Below are 12,392 nucleotides of genomic sequence, written 5' to 3'. Positions count from 1 at the left end.
TCTAACTCACATATAATGGAGAGAATGGCTTCGTAGTTGATTTGAACTAAATTGTATGCTCTTACTATGGCTTGGAAGAAAAATGTATTAATTAAATCCACTCTTTAAGGAAATAGAGAAGTTAGAGATTATTGTGAATTAATATATGCTCGCATAAAAAATAAAAAATCTTAAATGTTGGAACTTTATCATGTTATGAAATCGAGGAAAATTATAGGTACACCATTCAAAGGCTGCCCTTTGTCACAAATACTGTAAATCTGGGTTACGAGTTGCAGTTGTAAAATTGTCTAAACCATTATTTTGTTCATATCCTTTCCGGATCCTAGTTCATTAGAAGTTGTAGGTGTAGGGCACAGGGTATACGTTTACATTTGCATAGAGATGAAATCGATGTATCCTTAAGAGCATATTCCAAATATGATCCCAGTTATTATAAATGCATGGAAAGATGAATATAAATTGCAGTGGGAATTACGTTTCGTAAAAATAACGAGAGGATAAAATTTGTTTAATAGTCTTGCTAGAATATTTTATCGATTTTATATGAATAAGTTTAAACAAGGTCTATTTAGGCTAAATGTACTTATTATGTTATAGTTTTAAGTAACAATGTTTATAAGTTCATCACGAATCATTTGAAAATTCTGAGTCGATAGACCCATTCAATAAAATTAAGAAAATCTAAACAAAATAAAATTTGTTTCATGTAGGATGAATGTGAAAGCATTATTGTTTTGTACCTCAGCCTACTGTAGGTCTGATTTATGTTATTTGTAGGTATTTGAGGTGTGAAATATGATGTATAAGAAGTGTAGATATTGAGCCACTATATAATCTTTAATTGCTCTAGCATACAAAAGGCTATATGGTATATCTGCTAAATAGGTTTTATAACTTAACCTTTCTCTACTTACTGCAAATTTTGTCGAATTTAAAGTCGGAAGAAAGATTTGGAGACGATTTCTAGATTTATGGTACGGAGAGAAAAACATAAACAAAGCAGAAACTAGTTGTCAAAGATTATATACAAATATCTTGATCGTTATTGTTACGTGATAATGAAGTTAGTATTAAACAATGTGAATAAGGACATAAACATTACTGATATATATTCTTTTTATTCTTAGAAAATAAAGTGTCACATGATAACCGATATATGATTTACAAATTATCCATTTATATATTACATTTAATTATCATTTAAATATACAACTTTTCATTAGCCTTCATCGTCTTACCAAGCAAATTCATGCAATTAAAAATTGAACATGGCCAAAAATTAGTAATTTAGTTTAACGGTATAGAAAATGATGGGGAAACCGTCATTACGCTTATTAAATTAGATATGCTTGTCCTAATCGTTTCTCTTGCCTTCTCAACCAGTTTACCTCAAACGTAGCAAGAGCGAGAGGGTGAGGCCTCGAAACACCTCCCAGGACGAGGGCGTCGGAGATATGGATTCCTTCGAGCAGGACATCTCTCCGCGGCCGCACCAGCGCCGGCTGTCCATGGGGCATCACCCACAGTCACGACACTCCACACCCCAGCGTCTTACAGTTGAGCCTGAGAATGGTAACTTTGGTATCTCAACCTCCGACCTTAGCTTGGACTCCAATAGCTCCTGTAACCCCAGCTACAAATATGGTAACCAGGTAGGATAAAACGAGAACTCGGTACTGTTCTCAAAAAATAACAGCCCCCTCTCACACCACCAGGAGGGAGAGTTCCTTAATCAAACAAACAAAAAGCAATTATCATTAACAAAAAGTTTCATTGTCGTAAGTAGTAGCTGATAGGCGCTCGATCAAGACACTCAAAAAGAGAACAACGAAATCCGATCTTCCAAATGACATCTCTCTGGCGTCGAAGTAGCTAAGGATGGAGGCCCTTTTTATATTAATGCTGTCTGCCGTGATTACGGTTAAGAAATTACCACAAAAAATAACAATAAGTACCCGCGCATCACTGGTACGATCTCGTGACGTCACTAGCGCTGATCAGCATCATTTTCATGTTCTCAAAACCTACTGGGTTGTATTGGTGTAGGGGGATAACTGCATGCATTCTGCTCTTTTCTTGTGGAGAACTTAGGGGTACTCCTAATACGTAAGGACATACATTTTCTAATGAAACGTATTCAAGGATTATGTTTAAAGACTTTCCTTTTCAAAGATCTTGATTAAAAGAAATTTCATCCCATATGGCATCATGCTATCTACGTAGCAGTAGATATTTACATTTACTTCTAAACTCCTTATGGACTATAGATGAGAGCTATCTTCTAACCTATAAGTAAATTTAACCTTGAACAATAGTATTCAAGTAAAGATAATCACGATTACCCACGTTCTAGGAGTACCTTAAGGGCTCAGTTTTGTCACCTTCCTCCCTTTCATGCCATTAAAGCCTCTCTCTCTCTCTCTCCCCCTCTCTCTCTCTCTCTCTCTCTCTCTCTCTCTCTCTCTCTCTCTCTCTCTCTCTCTCTACCTTCAGACATTTCTTCCATTCCTTAATCGTCCCCTTTCAAGTTTGACAGTTTGCCAATGTATTGTTCCTGATCTCATACTAGCTGCTTTTCTGCAGTTGATGACAAAATACCCATATCGCGTTGGTGACGTCATTCGATCCACCTGCTACTGAATGTTATACACATAATTTTTTGAGTGGCAACCATGAATCAAGGAAGCCTATTTTATTTTTTTTCCGTTTTTTTGGAAAAGATATTTTTGGCAGAGATGTGATCTGTATGTCTTAACCTTGACTCTGTGGTATCTCCCCCGCCCCCCAAAAACAAACCCCTGCCCCCCAGCTGTCTATCAAAAAAACATGTCCTGTTCTTGTTGCTCTGGGTAAATTGAAGGGCACCACGAAAGCAGTGTTCAAAATAGCTTTTTATGGTTATTGTATTGTATGGTAATGCTAATGATGGCTACTTCTCGCTGGTTTTACAAAGTGTATATATATATGCATACAATATATATACATTTATATATATATATATATATATATATATATATATATATATATATATTTATATAATGTATGCAATGTGTATAAATATATATATATATATATATATATATATATATATATATATATATATATATATATATATATATATATATATATTTATATATATGTATATATATATATATATATACATATATATATATATATATATATATATATATATATATATATATATATATATATATATATATATATATATTATGCACATCACACAAAGACTTCAAATAGATGATTTAGTATTTAGTAACATGACATCAGTAAGATAATGAATATTGCACTAGTCCTTGAAACTTTTAGTAGAATCACTGTTATATCTAAAAATATTAATAAAAACTTTCTATGCTTTTCCAATTACAGTATATCTGTCTCTCTCTCTCTCTCTCTCTCTCTCTCTCTCTCTCTCTCTCTCTCTCTCTCTCTCTCTCTCTCTCTCTCTCTCTCTCTCATAGTACAAGAATAACAGCAATTTCTGAGAAGAATCGTGAAAATGATGATACAGGCATTTAATTTGACAAACTTAATCTCCAAGTAATTCTAATTAAATATGGTTGATTAGTTAGTTGATATCCAAAATAGCTGCCATTTTTCAAGATGGCCACCAAATTAGTCACCCGAAGTTATTTTTTATGTACATGTATTTGCATGATATGAATATGGATTCCTATTTTTTCAAAGATACTGAAGTGAATTTTAATGTTTTTAAAGCAAAATGACATAATTTTCAAGCCTTTATTGTTTATAAAGCACAATGATGTGAACTTTTCAAAATATTACTTTTTTTTTTTCATGATGGCTACCAGATTTCCCTTTTTTTTTTTTTTTTTTTTTTTTTTTTTTTTTATTTAGTAAGCTTTGTACCACCGCAATGTTCATACTAAGTCAATGGTCCTCCAGCTGATACTCCTCACATATGCAATGGCAGAATGATGTGTAGGGGAACACTGACTTTAAGTACGCCCTTCTTTCAGGAACACTGTGCCAGTTCCCAAGAGCTCGCTGCAATAGGAAGCAGTGTTATCCAACATAATTGCTATATCTCCTTTTTGTATTCACCCCCATTTGGCAGGAATAGCTGTGTCTGGATTAGTGAGGGTTGCCTTACCCCAGATGATTCGAGCCTGGTAGGCCGCACGTTTTGCGCGTTCTCTGAGGGTTGCTTGTGTTGGTGGAAATTAGTTGTATGGCTTCTGTTCACGAGGAAAGAGGCTATTTCATCCAACCTAGGAGCTGCGCTTGGTCGGTCGTACTTAAGTTTGACGAATCTCTCCAGCCTCTGCAGATCAAAGTCACGAATCAATGTTGTATGCTGGCTGAGATTAGTGACTGTTTTTAGAAAACATGATCAAATACTGCATGTTCAGAGTCTACCATGCCTATTTTTCCCGTTCCTACGGAGGGCAGACTCGTTATCACATCCAGTAAACTCATAAAAGTATGGGATCTCTCTAGTTTTCTCAAGCTCTATTGCAGAAACAACCACATGGACTGGAATCCATCGAATCTTGGCTGCTTGGCCAAAGGCAATCCAAATTTATTTTCTCACGTGTTTCCTGTAAAGATGGCAGCACAGGTTTTGCTATGACTAGCATGGCCGTGCTATTGGCCTTAATGACAATAGACTTTCTCCCATCAGGTGTTGCATCCATGCCGTGTACATATTTTGAGAGTCTGGTTCTTTATGACAAGATTGAGACACTGCATCCAAACACTTCACTTTATTGCTAATGGCATCTTCTTTTGTGATGCGGACTTCGCTTGCCATGTCTGCTTCACACGTCTCCGCAATGATGTAGAATTGCTGTTTTGTTACTTGCATCTCAAAGGAAGCTTTGCATATCACCTAATGTCTTACTTGTTAGTGTCCCATTTTCTTCTTCCTTGTCCTCTTTTCAACCTCATAGCAGATTTCAGACTTGACTTCTTGTATACACTCGTACCTGGTACCATAGTATTCTACTTCTGGGGTGATGTCTTCGAAGTACGCGGAGGTAAGGCATTAATAAGTGTTGATCCATCAATGATTCTAGCTAGCATCAGCACTTGGGTCTCTGTCAGTGAGGTTGTCTTGCACTTCAATCATTTCAACCATCTGTAATTTATGACAAGTATGAAGCTTGCCATTGTCACTGAGAGATGCCTGGTGTGACCAAGGAGTTTAACTGATTCTTGTGCTTGAAGAATTCTCGCAAGTCACACTCCCTGTTCTGACAGGAGATGGAGTCGTGAAAATAACTGGGTCTAGGAGAATTTACTGGCAATTCCCCGACAACAATTCAGCGACACGCTCAGTTTATCGACTGCACAATGTAGCGACAACCAGTTCGCTGGTAATAATATGGTAAAATTAAAAATGCATATTCCATTCCTCTTCAAACTTGGGTACTCTGGCTTTGTGAAGCTGTATTCTGATTTTGAATAAATATATTGGATGTTTTTATATTTTAGATAAATAAATTACTTACTTTACTAATCTGAATAACTATCTTAAAAACTATTCTTTATGTAGGAAATGACAAAACTAGACATAATTTTTTGAATATTTATTAAGAATAACAAAAACTGTTATTTCTAATGAGGAAATGAAAAACGTAAAAACACAACTAATAAGATTAATAAAAAGCCGTAAATCTGGTTTATCTAAAGTCAGGAAGCCAGATTACGGGTTATTTCCCGCAAATAACAATTTACATTGCTATACGAAGGATATTTTTCTACAATTCGTCTCGTCATTCTAGAAGAGTCACAGTATTTCTTTTTTGGTGGTTGATGTAAAGTGCTAGCTAAACTTTTACATCATTACAGCTTTGTTTTTTCAAGTAGTATAAAAGTTTCCAAATATAAGGGTAGTGCCCAGCAACCTGTGTTTCAAATGTCCTATACCACCCTTCAACTGCATTATTTGTTTCACACCTCAAACTCAAACTAGTTCACTATACTGCTTCAGCTTCACACGGAAGGATATCAGTGTCACATAGTAATTTAAAAGGAACAACAACTATCAACAGGACATATGCTAAGGCCGGTAGATAAAGAAAATATAGGGCAAATTCCGCATCTTCTTCATATCTGGATGTCACGAAAGATACGCTGAGTAAAATGGAAGAAAGATCCTTTTAAAAGTACGATCATATTTAATGATGACTTTCGGTGAATTGTGGTGAATTGGTTGTCGATAAATTGTGCACTTGATAAATTGAGCATATCGGTGAATTGTTGTCGGTAAATTATTGTCGGTGAATTGTTGTCGGTGAATTCGCCAGATCCCAAAATAACTGACATATCTTTGATGACTTTCTCCTGAGTTCTTATTCACTTCATTGGATGATAGAAAGGACTGTCACCTCCATCCTCTAGCCCTTCCATGAATAATTTGAACTGCTCTATGCATCGCTGGTGATGTGTAGCTAGCCATTCAGCTAGAGTTGGTCAGCAAAGTTCTTAGTGCCTAGCCCCAGCAGATCGGCTGATTCTTCTTGGAGCGGGTTGCCCATCTTTTTCACCACTGCAGAGAATGATTTCACCTTGGGAATTAGAAAAAGCTTATGGTCCTTAAGTCAAGTAGAATAAACTACGTGCAATTCAACACAAAGCTGTTCCAGCCTCTGCTCGTAAAGCATGGTCAAGTCAGCAAGTTTGAAAATGAGGGGCCTTCTACATTCAATGGAATTTTTCATTGTAATAATGTATGTGACTAGTACAAAGTAGTTGGATATGCTCCCTTGCAGTGCCTTTGTGGTTTTTCTTACTCCTGTACCTTTAGTTAGGCTCATTCTCGGTTATACAACGCCACTAAGCATTGAGGGTGATATTTCAGTACTTATGCTATCACATCACCACTTAGTTTGGCAAGGAGTTTCTTATCACCGAATGTTTCCGGACATTCGTATATTCTCTTATTCACTTGCATTGTCATTGTTTCTCTAAGTCTCACCCCCACCCATAGCAGGAAAAGGAGGATGTTATAAGCCCAAGAGCTCCAACAGAGAAAATAGCCCAGTGAGGAAAGGTAATAAGGAAATAAAGAAAATACAAGGGAAGTAATAAACAATGAAAATAAAATATTTAAAGAATAGTGACAGCATTAAAAGGAATCTTTCATATATGAACTATAAAATGTTAAAAAATAAGAGGAAGAGAAATAAGATAGAATAGTGTGTCGAGTGTACGCTTAAGCAAGAGAACTCTACTCCAAGACTGTGGAAGACCATGGCACAGAGGCTATAGAGTACAATGGTGTAATTTTAGAGTATCCTTCTCCTAGAAGAGCTGCTTACCATAACTAAAAAGTCTCTTCTACCCTTACTAAAAGGAAAGTCGCCACTGTACAATTACAGTGTAGTAGTTAACTCCTTGAGCAAAGAAGAATTGTTTGATAATCTCAATGTTGCTAAGTATATGAGGACAGAGGAGAATGTGGAAAGAATAGGCCAGACTATTCGGTGTATGTGTGGGCAAAGGAAAACTGAACCGTTGTGAGAGAGATTGATCCAATGTAGTCATGTTTGGCCAGTCAACAGACCCAATAACTCTCTAAACAGTAGCATCTCAAAGGATGACTTATGCCCTGGCCTACCTGTTACCTTTAAATTAGGCAGCATTTTGGATAATAGTAGGACGTTGCATTATAATGTCAACTTACATTCCCTACTTAGCAGACACTGGACCCCACTCTGAGTTTCATTGCAGTGATGTCACCAATGTGCCTCGTTAGTGGCCGGCAATCACTCTTTCAAGAACTTCATCAAATTCATTCACTTGAATGTTTTGGAGCTAGACGTACTCTGTCACATGCTGAGACCTTTTTTGTATGTTACCGTCAATTAGTTATTCCCTTGAGCCAAAACAGTTTACTTCTGATGTGCAATGAAAAAATTAGTAAAATCTTGAGACATATTTTTCAGTTTGCTATATAAACTGTAAACTCTTTCCGAAAATGTGTCGAATGTGCTTTGTCTACATTCAACTCTACTTCAGTGACCTTAAAAACATAGGAATCCATATCTAGATCAAACAACTCAGAAACTTCTGAGCTAAATGTGAACTTCGGGTAGCTAATTTGGCAGCCATCTTGAAAATGGCTGCCATATTGAAAATTGCTGCCATATTGAAAATGGCTGCCATATTGAAAATGGCTGCCATCTTGAAAATGGCTGCCATCTTGAAAATGGCTGCCATCTAGGATTTTCAATTCACCAATCAGCCAGATTTGATTAGTATCACATGGAGAACAAGTGTGCGCCAAATTTGATGATTGTGTCATCATTTGCATGATCTCTCTCTCTCTCTCTCTCTCTCTCTCTCTCTCTCTCTCTCTCTCTCTCTCTCTCTCTCTGACACACACAACAACCAAACAAAACATTTTTAATTTTCATCTCAAACCATATAACGTTATCAGTTTCTCAAAAAGGGCCAACGACGCTTTGATTTTCACATATGTGTTATTACTTCTGATCGTCAACAAAAATCAATCGATAACTTGATCTGTTATTTGTTCAGTTTTGCGTCGAACCTCATTATTTTTCTTATGTGTTCTAGGTTCTAGAAATGAAAAGAATTTCACTTTAAACAAATTTCCTTCTGGATTTAAATTTAGTACTAGTGTCATTATTTTCAACTTTCTTACAAAAACTGGTTATAAAGGCAAAGAAGATGCCATAACATTTTGGATAGGTTAAGCATTAAATGAAAATTCTGATTTAGTCACCATATTTCAAAACTAACCTAAAATGTTCTTAGATAAATTAGTTTAGGTAATGTGCCATTTCAAGTAGATAATGGACCATCTTTACACAATCATGTGTAACTCTGAAACCAACGTAATATTCATTCAAATAGACTAAATGATATTGCACGCGAGAGCAATGTAGTACTGAAGTTACTGGGGTCTTGATAAAAATCAATGAGGTATGATGTTCTAGAAATCATTATAGAACTAAAGAAAACTTTCCTTTTACAGAGGAATTGAATTCTCTCTATTTACCATGACGTTCCTTTACTTTTTGAGAAATATATAATTTACATTGTGAATACAAAAGAGCTTTGATGGTCCCTTCATATATGATTCTCAAACCATACAATTTGAATAGGCATTATTAATTGGAATAAAGAAACTGATACAGAAAAAAAAACTTTTATTGTGTGTTCATCTATCTAAAAGTATAACTAACGCTTGCATAAATTTTTTAACAAGACTCCGAAAACAAATGAAATACAATAATTTAGTTATTAACAAACTCATAATTCTTTAGTAATGCGTCTTGATTTTAGTATGCGTAGTGTTGATACTGATCTTTAAAATCACATGAATTTGAGATGTTACATTATAATATATAACTGAACGACACTTTGGTACGTTACAAGTAAATATGTTTGTGTCTGGTCGTGTAGTGTTTTTTTTTTTTTTCCTTATAGCCGTAGCGGTTTCTCTTTAAATATTTAAAGTTTTTTTTTTTATCATATTTTTGGTATCTTCCGATCATTAAAGTTGTGACTTTTATGTAATACATACCATTATCAATCTTTTCTGTATCATTGAAATATTAACTGCTTGTAAAAAGGTCTATTGTGAATTTAACTGTGCCAATTACAATAATATGAATAAATGCCAACTTATCTCTTGACAGAAAGCCTAGGTCATTAAAGTTTTTTTGTAAACATTTTTACTTGATTAGTTTATATTTGTAAATTTGGCCATCCATTATTATATTCGTCATAATTTTATTTACAGTTTATATGAACCTTTCCCCATTTTCGTTTAAATCTTTCATTATTCATTGTAATTAAAAAAAAAAAATCTTTTCAAAACAACATATATCAACTTTATTTTCCCATGTGTGTTAAACCTATTTTTGCTTTAAAAAATGCGTATTGTATTGAAAAAAATAACACGCAGTCTATATTGGTTACTTATTAGAAAATTTAATTTTATATCAAAGAGAGCGAAATGTAAATAGAAAATTAGTACAAATAATGAATGAAGGAAATTATTTCTTTGGCATTGATACATATACTTCATTTTATGGTTTTTTATAATATTAAGAATTGCACTTTTTTATAACTTTGGAAGTCTCGAATAGGAATATATTAGATATGATATAGATAAGTAGCATTTGTAGTTTAAAATTTGTAATTTTTCATTAAGGTAAACTTAGTAGGTTCATAGTTTATAAATATATCACCGTAGAACGTTGCTTGGAATCTCACTGCATCCTTGCCAGTAAGAATAAATATCACTATCTTTCATGTCTATATTACTTTTTTTCGTATTCCTTTCTTTTTAATAATAAGAAATATAATAACCCATAACCGTGTTAGTTCTAAACCGAATGGTTTTTTTCCTAATTTTCTATTTTTGAACTAGTACTGATCTTGCCTGAAAACATCGAATTTGCGCAGTATTTTAATATCGGTTCGTTTGCCGCAAACCGTATGCATCCTCGTGCTGTAAATCTTATAATTTCATCCTTTCACGAGAATGAATTTAAACATTCCTCATGATAGAAAATATCTGCCGGGTTGTACTGACTAAGGGAGATAAATCTTATTCTTCTTTCACTTTATACTTTAATTCTTTTCAAAGTTGCGAACAACTGTCGGGTGTGTTTGTACATAAACATACATATGGATTTGTATGCTTTTTTTTAGTTACATAGACATGTATAAGTATGTGTTTTGATAGGCGTGTATATATGTAATTGTTTGTAAGTGGTGCTATATATAAGCATATCCGGATACATAAAAAGACATGCATACATTTATGAAAATATGAATGCAGACTCCTAAACAGCCATGTATATAGGTATAATTCATTTAAAAAATATATATATATCCATGTATTGCATATACACAAATCTTTTAATTTCATAAAGAAATTACGATAATTTATCGCCTTCAAATTCTAGAGAATTTTTTTTTTCGTTTATTTAATCTTTTTAAGTAAAAAAAAATAAAGAAATAACTATCAGGATAATAAATATACTTTGAAAATTGGCTAGTTTTTTTTTTCACCATCACGTAACAAAAATTAGTTACACTACACTGACAAGTGTGTATGCGTTCTTGACTGCTTGTAAAACATACTTTTGATCATATGAATACACATTAAATACATTTTAAGGATTATAGGAATCTACGTGTAAATTTCTGATACCTGATAAATGAATATGAATACTTTTATCATAATGGATGCCAATAAAAAAAAAAAAATATTTAGGTCCGTTTTAGAATAGACTTTTATTGATTATTAAGGTTGTTGGTTTGGTGCATTTTCAACGTGGATGATTTAAAGTAACACTTATATGACAAGCTAATAAAGTTTCAGCAACTGTAATGGCCGCCATTGGAAATTTTGCTGTTTTTAGAGACCCACCATCGGGATTTTATTTTATTTTATTCTATTTTTTTTTTGTGGGGGGGGGGGGTCAAATCTAATGCCTCTTTGGCGTCTCAACATATTTGTCTGACCACCTGACAAGTCTAAGGTCTTATGGGATCCTCAATAGTATTTTTTTTAGCCTCTACGTTAAATTTTAACTGGTACCCTGAAACCACCTGAAAATTTACTCCGATATTAAATAAACGAATAAAATCAAGTATTAGTAAGCATATTTTTGTGTAGATCCCCCTTAATAGCTGTAAGTGAGACTGACTTGTCTTTATGTGAAAATTAAGATTTTTAGCTATTCGTGTATCACATGGACTTATAAACTGGAATAAATTATGTGTGGTTATAGACATTTATAGAGAAAAGGGTACGGAAAAATAAAATGTCATTGAAAAGTTAATTTTAACCGAACATGTACAGTATTATGTATGTATGTATATATGTATGTATGTGTGTATATATGTATGTATATTACATATAATTTGTGCGAGTGAAAGTGACACAAAGAAATTATTTCTTCTAAAAATTCTTTGCATATTTTCTTTTGTGATGACTTTTCCTTTTAACGAAAACTCGTAGGTAGTAAGCTATTACTTTCTCGTAATTACACATAGATTCCAACAATAACCGTTTAAATAATCAATTTTCTCTTATTTTGTTTGTTTTAAAATTTTATTATGTAATTAAAACCTCTTGTTTTATTATTAAACTAACGCCTTGGAAAACCTCCTTTTCTAATGTGTTCAAATAAATATACTTAATTAAATGATATTCAGGATTTAAATTAAACACTATTGAAACTTTGTGATGCCCATTAAATACTCAGAACTTTGTTGCATGCCCACGCTCTTCTGTTGTTTGTGTATGTGAGCTAATGTGTTTGCATCGATGTAAATAGTGTCTAGTCCTTTAGAATATAGATCGCATCCTGCACCCTATTTTTTTTTTTTTTTTTTAATTGAAGTTCAACGAGATT

At 33.7% G+C, this 12,392-nt stretch overlaps 1 protein-coding gene across 9 annotated transcripts in view; it reads left to right on the top strand.

Annotated features, from left to right (window-relative positions):
* Positions 1-12,392, top strand: part of LOC137644036 (uncharacterized) — a 971,945-nt gene that overhangs the window by 931,537 nt on the left and 28,016 nt on the right. For 8 of the 9 annotated variants that reach the window (XM_068376929.1, XM_068376937.1, XM_068376931.1 and 5 more), the window contains one exon: positions 1,387-1,655. In XM_068376929.1, coding sequence (XP_068233030.1) covers positions 1,387-1,655 — 269 coding nt within the window. The remainder of the gene's footprint in view (positions 1-1,386; positions 1,656-12,392) is intronic. The other variant, XM_068376934.1, reaches the window with a different exon arrangement.

The sequence above is a fragment of the Palaemon carinicauda genome, chromosome 7 (genome assembly GCF_036898095.1).
Source record: "Palaemon carinicauda isolate YSFRI2023 chromosome 7, ASM3689809v2, whole genome shotgun sequence".
In the NCBI taxonomy this organism is placed as follows: domain Eukaryota; kingdom Metazoa; phylum Arthropoda; class Malacostraca; order Decapoda; family Palaemonidae; genus Palaemon; species Palaemon carinicauda.
This window is presented reverse-complemented; position numbering and strand designations above follow the sequence as displayed.